Source organism: Merops nubicus, unplaced genomic scaffold (genome assembly GCF_000691845.1).
Source record: "Merops nubicus isolate BGI_N331 unplaced genomic scaffold, ASM69184v1 scaffold11968, whole genome shotgun sequence".
Classification (NCBI taxonomy): domain Eukaryota; kingdom Metazoa; phylum Chordata; class Aves; order Coraciiformes; family Meropidae; genus Merops; species Merops nubicus.
Genome location: NW_008627790.1, coordinates 39,669 through 56,114, shown reverse-complemented (window position 1 = coordinate 56,114; position 16,446 = coordinate 39,669). Strand labels below are relative to the sequence as shown.

Below are 16,446 nucleotides of genomic sequence, written 5' to 3'. Positions count from 1 at the left end.
AGGAATTCTGCTATATCCACTATAGAGTGTGGATAATAAGGAACAGATGCCGGTGATTTATGATGCTGTAATTCCACTGAGGGGTTCCAGGGATGTCAAACCACAAAAGCAAAGTCTGAGTGGTTCATGAAGTTACCTGAACACAGCAGAATTACAGCCCTGTCATGAAAACATTACCCTTTTTAAACATGTGTGAATGTACTGGTTTCTTTCCCCCCCATGCATCTTTTCTTCTCTCTATATGCTCCTTCAGCCTCTCAGCCAGCTCTCCTGCTTTTCCTCAAACCTCCTCTTCTCTCTGCAGGTACCTGATTTGGAAGTGTGAGTTAGTTTTCCAAAGGACCACCTGATTCTGAAAAGCAGTCTGGTTTTCTAAGAGGTTTTTCACAGCGGGTGCGAAACGTGGTGAATTCATTCAACATCTTTACAGCCTCCCAAAAAAGGATGCCAACGACATTCTGAGTAAACACAGTATTTTAAAGACAATTAACAAAAGACTCTGAATCCATGGGAACATTTTCACATGCCATTACCAAGGGCTGTTAATGTTATTGCTGGTTCTCTATACATTTGGCTGCACAGTCTATACAGTCCTGCCAACGACATGCCGAGACGCCTCAGAGGACCTTCATCATCTTCAGGACCCAAGACATCTTTATAAGGACATGCAGCCACCTCTTTGCTTTCTAGGGGGCTTTGGAGAGGAGGTGAACCTGTACAGTGGTGGCATAATAGCTCCTGGGGAAATCCTGGAGATTGCTGTCCCAAAGGCAGCCAAGCTCAGCTCCAGCTAAATGAGCTGCCTTGGGCACAGAACCCAAACCACGAAGATGGCTCTTGAAGAACCAACTTGTGAGTGTCTGCACCACGCTACTCCCACCTGCTCAGAGAGCACGCTGCTCAAATCCCTGCAGTTAATTATGGGGCCTTTGTACCCATGGAACAACTTACTCACAAATCAAGTTGGAGGAAAAAAAAAATTAAAAAATGAGTTTTCAGCTTAACCTCAACAAAAAGAAAAACCAACGACCAAAAGTTATTATCTTATGGCCTTCTGAAGCCAAGAATCCACCGAGCCCAAGTCTGTGTTTTACATCTCTACACTGGTCTCCCCAGTCTCCAAACCAGGAGACTAAAGATTAATATTTTTTAATAATAAATCTCAACAACAGTCAAGCAGTACGGTCTAATGAGCACAGGCCCCTATCTACTTACTACTGCCTCACTGAAATACTGATTGCTAAGAGACTGAAAATAAAAATCCCATCAACATATATGGCTTATGGTTATCATTACGTTGATTAGTTGTTTTAATTTGAGAATTTTGGCTATGATTCCCAGTTCCAGCACATAAAATTTTCCATTGAAAGCAGATTTTGGCATTCTTTGCATGAGATACAGTGGTTAGTGTTAACATGCAACCAAAAATTTTATGCAGGCAAATAAACTTACTTCCTTTTCTTTGGGCTGACTTCCAAAACACTGTTTTTAATATATGATGTACAAATGTCCCATAACACTGCTTTATATTAAACGCATGAGCCAGAAATGTCCTATGAGAACACTTCTTAGGTCAGTATTTTTCATTTGTTATTATTATTCATGCCTACATACCTACATGGAAATACAGAATCACCTACAACATATTTAATTTCTACAGAGGAAAACACTTCAGGAACAAAATGTAGCACGTCCTATTAAACGGTGTGAACACAGCGAGAAAGATTTATTCACTGGAGTCCTCTTAGGAACATCAGTTTCAGAAACATTTTGACCTCCTACTCAAAACACTGAACAGGGTAAATAAAACCATATGATAAAAGGAAGGTGCATGTGCTGCATTTTTTTCAGCTACCACATGTGGATGGACATTCCCAAGGATCTGAGCGAAGCCAGGCATTCAGGTAAGGTACAAATCAACAGAGCCAACCTCCCTTACACTTTCATTTCTGGCATATCTGTATTATACTACTTTTAGAGGCAGACTCCCTTTCTCCTCCTCCTCTTTGTGGGCAAACACACCCATCTAACTTCCTTTCTAGGATCCTTACTGCACTGCAACCAGGAGTATGACTGCAATTTGTAGATGAAACAGGATTAGAAGCTCATCCTGCTTTGGTAAAGCCCCACGAGGCTGCCAAGGACTCTGAAGCTACCAGGAGGTGATCAAGCTACTCAAAAATATTTACATTTGTGGGTTCTGCATTCACCTGTTGTAAATACAGCTTCAGACCAAAACAGTTTTCAGGTATATTGAAATCCAAATCACATTATTACCGTCAGTCTCCGTTCCTGTCGGTGTTTCTTTGGGTTTTGTACGGTGGGGCTGGGGGGTGTTTGTTTTTTTCAGGGGTTTAGGGAGGGTTGTTTGTTTTTTTTTACCTGAACCACTGTAAGAGGATGATGAAGGTGTTCGCCTTGAAAAGCTCTTCACAGCAAGACTCTGCCCGCGCTGTTTCCGCCTCCACGCCGTCCGGCATTTGGAGTCTATGCTCTGCTTGATTCGGTACCAGTCAGACTCTGTGATTGCAAATTTGTGAAAGAGGTGACCTGCAGTTAGAGAGAAACACAAAGGGGTGAAAAAAGGGGATGACATACCATCGTTAGATGACCTCTTCATCACTGAAGAGGTTAGACTTAGGTTAGAAATTATCAAGATCATCGCTCTGAGGGTGGTGAGACACTGGCACAGGTTGCCCAGGGATGTGGATGCTCCATCCCTGGAGGTGTTCAAGACCAGGTTGGATGGGGCTTTGAGCAACCTGGTCGAGTAAGAGGTGTCCTGCCCATGGCAGAGGGGTTTGAAACTAGATGATCTTTAAGGTCCTTTCCAGCCCAAACCATTCTATGATCACACACATAAAGCAACTCTGAAAATTTTAGAACTGCCCTCATGCTTGATGCTGCCTAAAAGAACACAAGATTACAAAGACACTAAAGCTCCACAGCAAAGTGATTTCAACAGCTACTCACAACATTAAGTCACCGTACATACACACAGTTGGGTATTTAAACATGTCAGCAGCCTATGACATTGTTTAATCTACACCTCTATCCATGGAAAGTGCACTTCCACACCCAATCTGTGCAACACTAACCAACAGGAGCATCCAGCACTCCAAAGCCAGAACTGAATGAAGGTTTATTTCTCCCCAACAATGCCCCAAGAATATGTGGAAGTCGGGTAAGTAGGAAGCCATATAAAGCTCCCTGTAAATAAACCTCTTTTTAAGCTCACTTCAAAATTCATTAGAATCCAATAAAAACAGAATACAAAATTAGAATCTTCTGAAAACGTTACTCCCAGTATAAAGTCGTTTCGAGAGCCACGTTATGCGCTTCCCAGCATTTGGTGCTAAGTTGCCAAATGTATATAAACACAATGATGTCTCCTGAGTTGAACTGAGTATTTTGAAATAAAGCTCCCTCAGACTGAGTCCCGCTGCCAGCTCAAAGCAGGTTCATTATCACATGCAACCTCTGCACCCCAGGGGGAAGGCTGTTTATACACACAGAGAGCTAAACGACTGTTTCAGGTATGACAAGAAATACTTGTTTCAACATCTGGACAAATGGCTTTCAAACTGGGGAGGAAACATGTTCTGCATTGTCAGCTATTCCAGGGTCCTCCTCATATTGCTACATACTTCTACCATTCCACTCTAAGCTTCAGAGTGGCTTATGTTTAGCTTAAAGCATCAACAGTTGAGAGCATTTGACTCTACGTTAAGAGTAATTTATAATCCTGAAGGCTGCAGAAGGAAAACAGAAACCCAAAAGTTTAAAACCGGTGAAATAGAACTATGTGAATATTTAATAATCTCTAAAATTTCAGTACTTCTAAACTGTCAAGATTTAGATGTGCAACACTGCAGCTAAAAACAGTCCAAAAGATCTGTGTAAGATTTTTCTTTTCCTTTTGGTATCAGTTGCTTTCCACATCCTGCAAAGTGAAATAATCTTTTCAGCCTACTGGGTTTTTGATCTTAAGTCTCAGACAGGATCCTGGTCCTGTGAGGTACTTGCTGAAGTTATAGTCCTATGAACAGGATATGGTCTGCTCCTGTAAGGCAACTGATTTAAAGCCTACAGCAGCAAAATTCCAGGTTCGTGCTAAGAGCTTTGTGCTTCCCCTTGTATTATAAAAGAGCCCAGAAAGTGAAATTTGCAGGTTACTGATCTAACAAAGGCAACTGGAATACTGTATCTCCTAAGACATCACCATTTTTGAAACATTTATCTTCTGATGCTCTAAATTTTTTAATAGATCTTTTTTAATAGATTTTATAAAAATCATTTTGAAATAATGTAGAGAACATACAGGAGGAAAACACTGGCATCAACAAGCTAATTCAAAAGTGCTTTAAAAGCCCCAAGATTTCTCACTGGCAAGCAACAGCAAGCACAGTACTTAGAGTTTGTCTTACAGCCCCCACACCGTGTCTCCAAAATGGGGGTAGGAGTAGGAAAGAAGGAAAATCAGCTGAAATTATAATCTGCTGCTGTGCAATAGCTTCCTTTCCATGGGTGTCAGCAAAAGCAAAGCACATTCTGCATTGTAAAGACTGAGCCCACATTTCTCTGTGTAATCTATCGCTAATACGCACTACACAGAGAAATGAGTTTATAAACGTTTGCAGTAATGTCCAATAAAAATAGTTGTGCTTTAACTCTTTACATGACTTCAGCTGTCAGTGCATACGAAGTACTTACGTAGTCCTACAGAAAACACAGTCATGTGCCCTGTGGTTATTTTGAAAAAAAAAATGTCCATATTTCATTCATAAATACATTTAATGACTTTCACATTGTATGCTACTCTGTTTAACTGAATCAACTGTAGGTCAGAGAAAGCTCTCATCGACAAGCAGTCTAGCTAGGAATTTAAACTGGGACAGTGTAATCCACAAGATGTTCCAGATGTCACTTAATTTAAAGAGAAATCAAAAGTAACATAAATTACTTGGGACAAGGCAGTCTCAGGTATAGTGAGCTGCTCATGCTAGGAGACCCAAGGCATGTAGAGCAAGAGCTTGAGAAAGACGAGTGCCAGAGCTGTGACATGAAATGTCCCAGAAATTCCTCTGTTGAGGAAATGCAGGAATAGACCTTTTACTTACTGATAACAAAAGCTGACATTTAATAATGTGGTAAGAAATGGCCATGACATACTGGATAAAGAGGCCACCACCTTCATGGAACAAACATGACTATAGAAGAAAGGAGAGAAAATCAATAACATGCTAAACAGGACAGAGTCAGAGAAGATGATTTTAGGGAAGAGAGACATACAACACCAGGCACAGATTTTCAAAGCTAGGCGTGCTTACTCCTTCTCCCTTATTCATAAAACTCCTACTTAGTTGTTACGGTGGTGGAAGGGGTGAAACACCTGCTGTTTGCACAGATTTCTACTGTAACTGCAGACTCAGTCACAGTAACTGCACCTGCAAATCAGGCGTGAAAAATTAGCCCTTAAGTACAAAGATAGTTGATATAAAGTTTAAATGAATTTCAGATGTATAAACCTAGCCAGTTGGTATTACAATCTGAAGTGTTATTCTACGAACAGGTCTTTAGCAACCACATTTCATAACAGTCCTCCAATGACTGAAGAAAAATCTAATGCTAACGACAGGGGAGTATTTTTTAAGTAGATAAAAAGTTCACCATAACATTAGAAATATGATTTACCTGTGACAGAGAGAGAGACATCCCAAAAACATGTGCAAACAATATTAGGAAACTGAAGCGTGCTGACTTAGTTCTCTATCCATAAACGATCGCATGCGGGAGAGCTTTCAGCTGTCTCTTTCTGAGCATGTCAAACACCAAAAAAAGTTAGAAAGGCAGCACTAAATACGCTGCAAATGAGACATTTAGCTTGGGAGAGTCCGTATGAGAAAAGACAGAAATACTTCAGTGAGAGGGGATTTGACTTTTTCGGCACATTTGCTAGTGAAAAGCAGCATGGAGCGTTGTAATTTGTAAGCAGCACCGTGTCTATGAGCCACATAACAACCCTGCTAAAAGCACGTAACAAGTACATTCAGCAACATAACTCAGCACTTTGGCAAAAAGACAACAGGATTTTGGAAGACAGATGCACTTATACAAGAAGAATGGGGGAAAGGATTTAAATCGTCTAAGGATGGCTGAGTGTGTTTTTAGTGGTCTTATTGTTCAGGACAGTGGATGGTCGCTGGTAACGTTTGAAACAAAGGACACGCTTGTTTTTGAACACTAAGGGTCCAAAGTTTGCTTTCTTTAGGAACCTTGCTTCCTAAACAAAGATTTCTATGAAAACACACTAGAGACTTAAAATAGCTCCATTATTAAATAAATTGCAAGAGCTTGAGTGATTTCTATAGACCAGGTACAGACTAGCAGCAGCTTGGGAGACAAAAACACCCGTGCAAAGAACTCGCTGAGACATGAGCTGTTCCAAAATGCACAAATTGGAAATCATTTTGGTTTGCAAGGAAGAATCAATATTCAAATGCTATCACACAAGAGGTCAGAAGGAAGGCGTGTGTGCACCAGGAAAATTTAAGAAGTCAGCTTTAAAAGCCAACAGGTGCCTCATACTAAGTTTCACCTCCCACATCCTAGATTAGAAGCATAGCACATTTTTGCCAAAGTTCCTACAACGCTAAAAAGACGACTGACAACAAGTTCTAGAATGTTTCTTGTGCACTGCAAAATAAATCTGTCTGGTTCAAAGGAAAAAACAGCTTGGAAACACAGTGAAGATGATCTGGTACAGACACAAAGATCAGCAGCAATGATCTCTGAAATGATTGTATACTCCCAAACTTTTTGGGCATCTAGAGTACAAAATAGGGAGAGAAAAGGTTGGGATTTTCTTTTAACAGGACTAATTAGATAAAAAAGAAACCCCCATGAAAACAATGTTCCTAAGAAATTAATCCTCTCTTTCTTAAATGTCAGAAGTCAGTCAGCAGACAAAATAAAACATTAAATTGTAAAGAAATGTAATTAAGAATTAATTGAGGAAGAAGACATTTGTAATATCAAAACCAGACATGAAATATTCCATCTTGATACTGCATTCAAAATCAGCCTCCTAACAAACTAACTTCCTGTCAATAGCTTGTTTCTGGATATTGCTGGGTTGTGCTGCTTCCCATTCTCCATGAATAGCAGATTTGTTTAGAAAATTAAAAAGTAAATTATTCTTTTCATGGCCTTGGCAGAGGTCCTTTTGGTGCCCTTTATACTGAGACAGCACAGCCTTTCCCTCTTTTACTGTTATGTTTTGGAAGATTAGGGAGAGTGTTCCCACCGGAGAATCCAACAGCCACATGTAGAGAATAAAGATGTATTTACATTAACTGTGAAAGCCAAGCAGGTTTAGTTAATTGCTCCTTCCATTTTCAAATTCAACATAATTATGGAAGTCTAGAGAAAAAGCTACATAGGATACGACATGCAAAATTCAAATGATTAAAATAATGAAGAGAATCTTTTTTTGAGTTGACAGGAGCATGGTGGATATTATGAAAAGCAAGGGCTTCAGAGTCTGCCTGCACAGAATGGTGAAGAGGGGCGATTATTTGGGGGTTTGGCTAGCAAAATGCATTTTTTCACATAAGGGTCATACATTTGGAGTTCTTTTTATTAAACGAATAGCATATGACAACAAAATCTGCTGCACTATTGGAACAGCGGCGGAAAAAATTAAGCACCTCTGAAGTTACTCCTTGCGCCTTCAGGCTTCAGTTCTTCAACCGTAATTATGCTCATGCATTGACCATATTGAAACAATTTTAAAAGGAGTAATTGTTTACTCCTTGGATAGTTGGGGGGGTAGCAGGGGGGGGCTGATCTCCACAGCTGGGAGGAGGTTTCCCCCTCCAAAACTCAGAAGTATTTAGGGTTTAGAATGTTTAGGACATGATCCTAGCTCAAGGAAAACTCGCCCCGCTGCAGTTGGTGGGATGGCAGAACCTTGGCAGCTTCTCCAACGTCACATGCCTGTGAACATCCATCACGTCACCAGATAATCACTTGCCGTAACCTTGTTCTCATCCACAGGCTAAGCAAGGTCCAAAAAGAGATGGGGAGAGCTGTTAAGAACTCGGGAGAGAGGGAGGAGGGAAGGAAAATTCAGCTACCAAGTAATTGCTCTGTTTTCCTTTTCATTTCTACAGTTCCTTCATTTAACTGTTACATTCACACCTTTCCAACAGCTGTAAATTTACAGACTACCAGAGACCCAAGCTCACACACGGTAGAGAACAACCTCTGTTCAGGGGGTACTTACAAACAGCCTCAAACACCACTGAAATCCTGTTCTACTACACACATACCTAAAGAAGGATTTACTAAACCTGTATGAATAACAAGGATATTTTAAGCAGTGAAATATAAAAATCAGACACTATAAAAATATTCACCAAACCATAATTTTTTTGGGAAATTTTAAATTGTTAGCTTTTAATGAAAAGAAATGCCCTGTTCTCCTAGGTAGACAAGATATGATTGAAGAGGATTTCTGCAAATAAGATTCCATAGAAAGCAGATTATTATACTCTTCAGCTAAGTTATAATAACATATAAACCTCAAAATTCCATGTTAATCAAATCCCTTTCTACTTGGACACCAGCAACTCAACCCTGTATCAGAGGTCACCAGGAGTTTTCTCTCAGGTAACTTTATGACAAAACACATAATTGCTAATTTTACAACAACTTCTTTACAACAAGTACCTAGAAATCGTTTACCTACAGGATGAAAATTAAATCTGCCATGACAAGAGACTGAGAACTCATAAATACCCCTAAGAACATGATTGAGAAAGCAAGGCATGTCTGAGGAAACACTCCAGATGTGAACAACATCAATGAAAGTAAATGCTCTTAAGTGTGAGCATGTGATTAGGCAACTTAGGGAATAAGGATTAACTTTAGGGACACCAATAAAAGTTTTTTTTTTTTCCAGGAATGTATTGCTCATATTGCATCATTCTCCTGACTCCCAGATGCCATCATGATGTGGGTGTTTATATAACTACATACCTCAGCACATTAAGGATTTAAATTCTCTGTCTTTCCATACCATTTACAAGATAATAGGAATAGAAGTGAGACTGGGGACATAAATCTCTGCAGACTGAACTGACACCAGCTGGGACACCAGTGTCCTGTTCCCATTCCCCAAAATCCCAGTAACACAGGTCTTACAATTAGCAAGACACCATCTATCCCAAACCACCAAAACTACAAACCCCAAGTTCAAGAATGGGGTGGGTTGAGGTAACATCCTATCACTCATTACTTCCCTTTTGGGATTCCAATCTCCTTTCTAACATATAGGAAAGCAGCATATTTTAGCTCTTTCAAGAAAACCAACCATTTAAAACAACATTTTCTCAGTTCAGCTCCTAAACCAAAGGCGAGTTCAAATGAAGTATCTGGTAGGAAAACTGTCTGGGATCAAAAGGGTGCTTTTTGATTCATGTACCAGCATCAAAGAAAGCCAGAAGCATCTTCAAACTACAATCAGCAACTATTTATAAAATGCTAATTACACTGTTTAGACAATCTGCTGATTGCAATTCTATGCAAATAAAACACAAAACCATTTGGAAGAACAGGCAAGAAAGTTTTCCTAACGAATGTCAAATTACTCTGTCGTGTTGAGGAAACATTTCAGAAATGAACTTATTTCAAATATCTACCAAACAGCACAAAAAGCGTGTGCACGTTCAGGCTTGTGTCTCACATAAATAAAGTGGAATTGAATTTGGTGGATGCAGACAAATGACTGTAACCACATTTATTTTTCACGTTTATTTCAAGTGTACCAGATCAAATGCTTCCATTTGCCTTTGACAACTGAAGTCGTTCTTCGACAGGTAAAATACGTGGTCATCAATATACAGAGAGGTTTTTTTGTTGTTTGCTTTTTAATTAAAAAAAATTAAAAAGGTTATGAGAAAGCAGTACAACCCAAAGCCATGAAGCTCCTCTCTCTCTCTCTCTCTCTCTCTCTCTCTGTAAAACACGGATAGAATGTCTTGTATTTGAAAAGATTTAAAGCGTTTTGAAACCAAATGTTACACAGAAAATTAAGCACCTTCTTGATGCTTACATGCAGTTCTGGCTCAGATTTCATTTTGGCTGTGTACTTCTCCTCAAAAGAAACAGTAACTAGCTTCCAACTATCAGAATATTTATCTCATTTTGTTTTACTAGGAGTTAATTTGTCCAAATATTTAATTCCTATATATTTAGAATATTTGTCTGAATATTTAACTTTTAATATATTGCAGAAAGAGGGGAAACATGAAATTAAAAATTATGTTAAATGCTCTTGTTCAACAAATCTAAAAGACCCATGCAGGTCTACAGGACACTGCTAGAAGTTTCAAAACCAAAAATAAAGTTAATTAGCATCTAGAATCTCCAAATTCCACCGACATATCCTCTTCTAAACCAGGAGAGCTCCTACATTCAGACACACCTTACCACCTTTCTGGAAAACCAGCCAGCCTCTTTTTATGTTTTACTGAGAGTAGGACGTGGTTTATTTTGACTTGTCAAGAGATGGCCATAAGCATGCAAATAATGCCACCCAGTGGAGCATCAAATTTACCATTCTGGCAAGAAACAACAGAATTTTTACCCGAGCATGTGTATGTTTGCTCAATCTCCAGCTCCCTCGCAGCACGTGCCAAGTGCTACAAAAGGTTAGCAGAACTGCAGAGCCAGAGAGATGCTGGGAAATGGAAGTGAGCTAATTAATCACTACAGAACTCGAGTGGTGTGGATGTGCCTGGTTGCACACTTTGAAACCATTTTTTTGGATGGTGACACGGTATCAACAGCTGCATACCCGAACTGCTTCATAACCAGAGTGTCATTACCAAAACCGGCAAGTGTCTACTCATTAAGTGACTCAATCAACCCCACAAGAAAACAACCAAATCAGAGGTTCCGAAAACAGAAAAATCTTCATGTCATCTGCTACAGATTTGCTACTGTTCCCGAGTTGTCCTCCACTAGGATGACACTGGACAAGTGACACACATTTGGTTCTACTCTTTTTGCCCGTTTTAAAAAGAAAACACGTCACTTGCTCAAAAAAACATCTTGCAAAAATCCAAAAGACACGGCAAATAAAACAAGATACCTTGAAGAAAGAAATTCTATGTTTCATTTCCTCCTAAATTATATATATTCATGCAGCATTTGGGTCTCGGTATGAAAGTAAAATTGCATACTTCATATAGCTCGAGCTGTACAGCTAAAAATTGCAGTGGCAGCATTCCACAGACTGCACAAGCACTTTCATCTGAAACGGCTTTTCATGAAGATTAGGAGCTAAGGACTCCAACGTGGGTCTGACTTACCCAGCCACTAACAATCTCCTTCCAAATAAAATACCTAATGCGCTCCTGATAACTATTACCTTCTTTTCTGCACACTAAAAAAGCACTTACGGGGTATCATGATTTTAAGTCTTCAGCTGGATTTACCTTTTAGTTTTGTACATTTGAAATTTCAGAGCGTTCATTTATGATCGCAGTCAGCGAGCAAAGATCTTGCTGTTTCCACTGGGAGGAACAATCCCACAAGGTTTATCAGAATCGTTCTGGTTTGGAATGGAACATACCTAACTATATTATGTGTTTATTGCCAAAGGATCAATTTACTGTTTGAAATCAAAGTCTGATGCTCAAAACAAATGGAATCACCTAAATTGAAGTAATAACTCCTGATCAAAATAAATGCTCCTGGTTTTAAGGAGCCGCTGCCAACAACCACACATCAGGTCATTTTTTTGATAGCTGCAGTTTTACAGCGAAGTTGATTAAACAGCTGTTTGTAAGAGCAGCACAACGTGGTCTGACAGACCCGGGAGCAGACCCGCTGGAAAAGGAGGGTTGCTGCTCTCCCCACCCCCTTCCCCAGCCATCCCGTTACATAAGCCCTCGCCGCAGCGCCTGGGGAGCCCATCTGGATGGCAAACGCCACCACACGTGCCGCCAAGAAAAACTCCCTCATGAATCAACAACGAAAATTTCTCCCCTTCCAAAGGAGCTTGTGGGTTTGGAAAGGACTGGCACAAAGAAACCTGAACGCCGCGGGGATTTATTTACGTTTCGCTTGCCGGCAGCCTGAGGCATCTCCTCGCTTTGCTTTTTAACCCTTGGGAAATGGAGAGGAGCAGGTTCCAAGCCAGCAGAGGAAAAGCTGTGCAGCTTTCTGGGTGAAATCACAGCTCTCCCTGCACGCAGCAATGCCTTTTCCAGGTGAATCTATGTGAGTTTTGCACCCATCAATCTGTGTTTGGTGCCTGAGCTGCTTTTCCTCTCAAAATGTCAGGGATCAAATACTTTCTTACACTCTTCATGTCTTCTAAAACCACATCATAAAAGTTTAATTTTGTCATTTATAGGTCTTTGATAGTAAAGAAAATATTTGTTCTCTGGAATCCATTGAAAGTTCATTAAGATATATTTTCTTTGCAGAGGATCTGAGCCTGAGTGATGCTAGGTAACCACCAGGCTCCTCTGCAGATGGTGACAGTAAAGCACACTCCACTTCCTTCTGAATTAGGCCCTAAAGTGACACCACTGCTGCACACTGGAGTGACTACCCTGCAGACAGTCCTAACACTGGAGAAGTTCCAGGTATGGAGGAATCAGCCCAAAGAAAACAGTGATTAGTACAACCATGGTAACCAAGAGTCCTCTATTTCACCTGTAACTTCACAGCTCAGATGGATCTTCAGTGTTGATAAAGATGATCCTTGGACATCACACTCAACACATTGATTATAAATCGGCCAATACTTCTTGATGACATCAGGGTTTGGGGCTCATTAATACAAGAACATGTGATAACTTCTGAAACCCATGCAAGACTCCCTTTACTTTCATTAGAAAAGAAACCCAGCACTCCTTCCACTAAGTTATCATATTTGCAGCAGTAGCTTTCCCAACGAGCACATCTTTCTTAAATTACACAACTCGCCCCTTTTTTGCATTGTACACTCCTGAAACAACATTTAAAGTCGCTGAGAAAAGTACTTTTACCCTCACAGGCTGATCTGAAGTTTTTTAGCTGCCTCTCAAGAAGTGGGGACTAGTACACTTGCCCACAAACTTCAAATCAGTCTGACCCAAGCAGAGAAGTACTGACAGGATGGAACTGTGCATCAGCTGGAAAAAGATGGTCCAACTGACCTAATGTGCTACTTTTCTTTCTGTAGCACCTACCAACTTGCAAATGCTTGACAGCACATGGTGCACAAGCAAGCTGTGTGCTACCCCAGTGGCCACTGAGAGGCTGAGCAGCTGCTTACATCCAGGAACGCAAAAGCGAATTCATCGCTGCAAGAACAACAAGAGAAGCGTGAGAAGGAGAGAGAAAATGCACTGCCAACTATTTATTTCCCCAAATTGCTGCCTTTATTTCAGTTTATTAAACAGTAACGGGCCAGGAAAGTAATTGAAATAAACCTAAGTGCCCGGGAAAGAAGAGAACAACAGCCAGCATTAGAGTGCTTGCCTAAAGTCAGGAAGCGAGTGCCAGCGTGGATGCCATTTATGAGAACTGTGGTGCTGAGATAAACTCCATGGGTTCTCACATTATCTTCCAGCCTCAAAAGAGGTTATCACTTCCCTCCATGTGGCAGCATCGAATTGATTCACAAAGAAGCAGCTATTTGGAACCGAAGCCAGACTTTTGCAGCTTTGAGGAAGACAACAGGTTTGAAAGAAGCAGCACTGCTGCATCACAAGGCCCTTCCCCAGGGTGCTGTGCACACACACAGGAAAAAAGCTTTTTGGATACGAGAAAAGCACAACAGAAATGCTTTCTTTTACTTCTTTCTATTTAAAGATGTGCTGAACTCTCCAACTTTGCTTCTCACTCTCTTCTGGAGTATGATATCGTTCAACACCTCTGCAAACTCACTTCCTCTCTTCCTAATTTCTGCCTAACAGCAGTCACCACTCTCAGGGGCTTGGAAATGAACCACGGTGCAGGTTTTCCAAAATTGTCAGGTGGAGTTCATCTGCTTGGTAAGATTCAGGGGAATGGCTTTGAAGAGCACACAGCTCAGGAGAACTTGCTTCAGCTCCCCCATCTGCCACGGGCATGATGATGCAGAATTGGGCAAATTGTTGTCTGTTTATAACTCAGCCTTTCAAACTGTAACATGAAGTCTGCCCTACCTCTAAGCCATGATCTGGCAGTCAAGGAGACACACACTGCAGGATCTGGTGACACCACAGTCCTCAAAGAACAGGCTGAACCCAATTTTTATATCCAAACGGCTACAGCCCATGGTATTTATTACCAGAAGAAGAAAATGTTGGCAAACAGTATTTCCAGGGACCACAAGATTAGCCCATCCATGCAAACACAAACCATGCTACTTCTTTTCAGACTGCTATAGCTTGGAGATTAGTTAATGCCCTATATGATGAAGAAACAGAAGCACGGGTTAAAAGGAAAACATCAGAGATCCTAAACTAAGCACTAGCTTGAGCACTGCCAGTGACCCATTCCTCTGCCCCCCAAACCTCCAGAGCATGATGAGTTCTTGAATTAGCTGGCCTGTCAAGGGGGGTGGACTGAAATGACAATCAACAATATCACTGCAATAATCCAACACTTGATCATTTTCTAATGCTGATGAAATATTAAAGATGGCAATTTGAAAAATTTGCAATTTTTCTTGATGTTTTCTAACAGTCTCCTGATGGAATCCAAGGTCTAGATGATGTCTGGAATTGCTGATAAACAAGATTTGTAGTGAACTCTGCTGCATTTAGGAGTAGCACTGTTTTAAACCACTGTAGATATACTATACAGTCTAACAGTTAGTGACTAGTATGATATTCACAAGTGAGATCCATGAAGCCTAGAATTATAAACAAGAAATGAAACAGTGCAAAAAATACACAGATTAGGAAGGAAAAAAGGATATATAAGGAAAAATGGGTATAGCTTATAAAAATACAGCTATAAAAAAGGCTTTTTTCAAGGGGAACTATAAAAAAAGAAAATACTAAGTACATTCAGTATTTATAGTGTACATCTTTGGTAAGTGTAATGTTTATTTAAACAAAACATTCTATATAATAGCAACAGTCTGCAGTATCTCACAAAGCAGACCCACTGGTGAAGCACATTAGAGCCAACAGCTCCTCCAGTACTTAGAACCGTGACAGTGCTCAAGAAAGACAGACCAGAAATGGGGCGTATTTGTTGTTTCTCCTGCACTGCTATTAAGATCAAAATCTTCACCAAAAGCCAACGAGGAGCTGAGACAGTAGTGACTTACTGCGAGCTGCAGGCTTTGCACGACACCAGTTACAAGCTGCCTAAACTGGCCCAACCTGCATTATGTTTGGGTTATGTGCACGACTGTGTATGTACATCTGTCCATACACTGATCTCACTGCCATACATCACACGAGCGAGCAGGAGTCAAATGTGTTCCCTATTACAGCAATGAGGGTGGTCTGCTCCTCAGGCAGTGCTGTGGCAGGGAGTTTTGTAAAGCAATACAGCGTTTAATGCTGCTTGGAGAGCCCTCTGAAGAGGACACAGCCACGCTTCATTCTTCCATCAAAGTGTATTAACATCTCTTTCAGCTAGCACAGTGGAAAAGTGGTCCCGTCTTTACAGGAAATAATATTATGACAACAGAAACACCAAGCTTTGATAACTAATTTCTTTCTGTTCTACATCTTTAACTTTACTTTTTAAGTTCTGTTACCGTTTGAAACAGGCTATACACCACCTACTAGAAAGTTAAAAATCAGACTTCATCATAAGATACTTTTAGCTGACATTTTTTTTCCTGTGTTATTTAAATGACAGGGATGTTTTCTGGGTGAGATGAATATTAACTCTTGAATGGAAATCACAAAAATTCACTCTACAAAGTAGTCTTGGGAAGCAGCTGAAAAAATTCAATTGAACAGTACTAAGCTGGTTGTAACAGTACTCGGGCATCTTTCAGCATTGTGCCCTCCCCTCTGGGGGTACTGGGGTTTATTGGTGCCTTTTTTATTCTTGTTTTCACTTTTTTGCTTGTTTGTTTGGGGCTTTTTTCCACAATGATGTCCCTAATATATATATATATACACACAGAGAGAGAGAGAGAGAGAGAGAGAGAGAGAGAGAGTTATTTCAGTAGGCATAAATAGCTCTCTGACTATATGGAGCTCATAGATGATTTCTGGTGCCCAATAACACAACACCACCAAGGGCACAGGTTCCCCTTAATGCTGTTGGTGAATCTGCATCTCCTTCCTCCACCCAACCACTCATTCTCCATTTAATTTGTAGGTACTTCTCTTCTATCCTTCTGTCATAATTAGCCAAAATGGACAAATAAGTTAAATCATTTGTGGGAGTCTGCAAAAACATGTGCAGAAGCAGGAGGCTTTCACAGAA

At 40.4% G+C, this 16,446-nt stretch overlaps 1 protein-coding gene across 1 annotated transcript in view; it reads right to left on the bottom strand.

The window, feature by feature from the left end:
- BANP (BTG3 associated nuclear protein) overlaps positions 1–16,446 on the bottom strand; it is a gene marked incomplete at both ends in the record, with an annotated part of 65,829 nt that overhangs the window by 10,994 nt on the left and 38,389 nt on the right. The window contains one exon of the mRNA XM_008946456.1: positions 2,383–2,550. Coding sequence (XP_008944704.1) covers positions 2,383–2,550 — 168 coding nt within the window. The remainder of the gene's footprint in view (positions 1–2,382; positions 2,551–16,446) is intronic.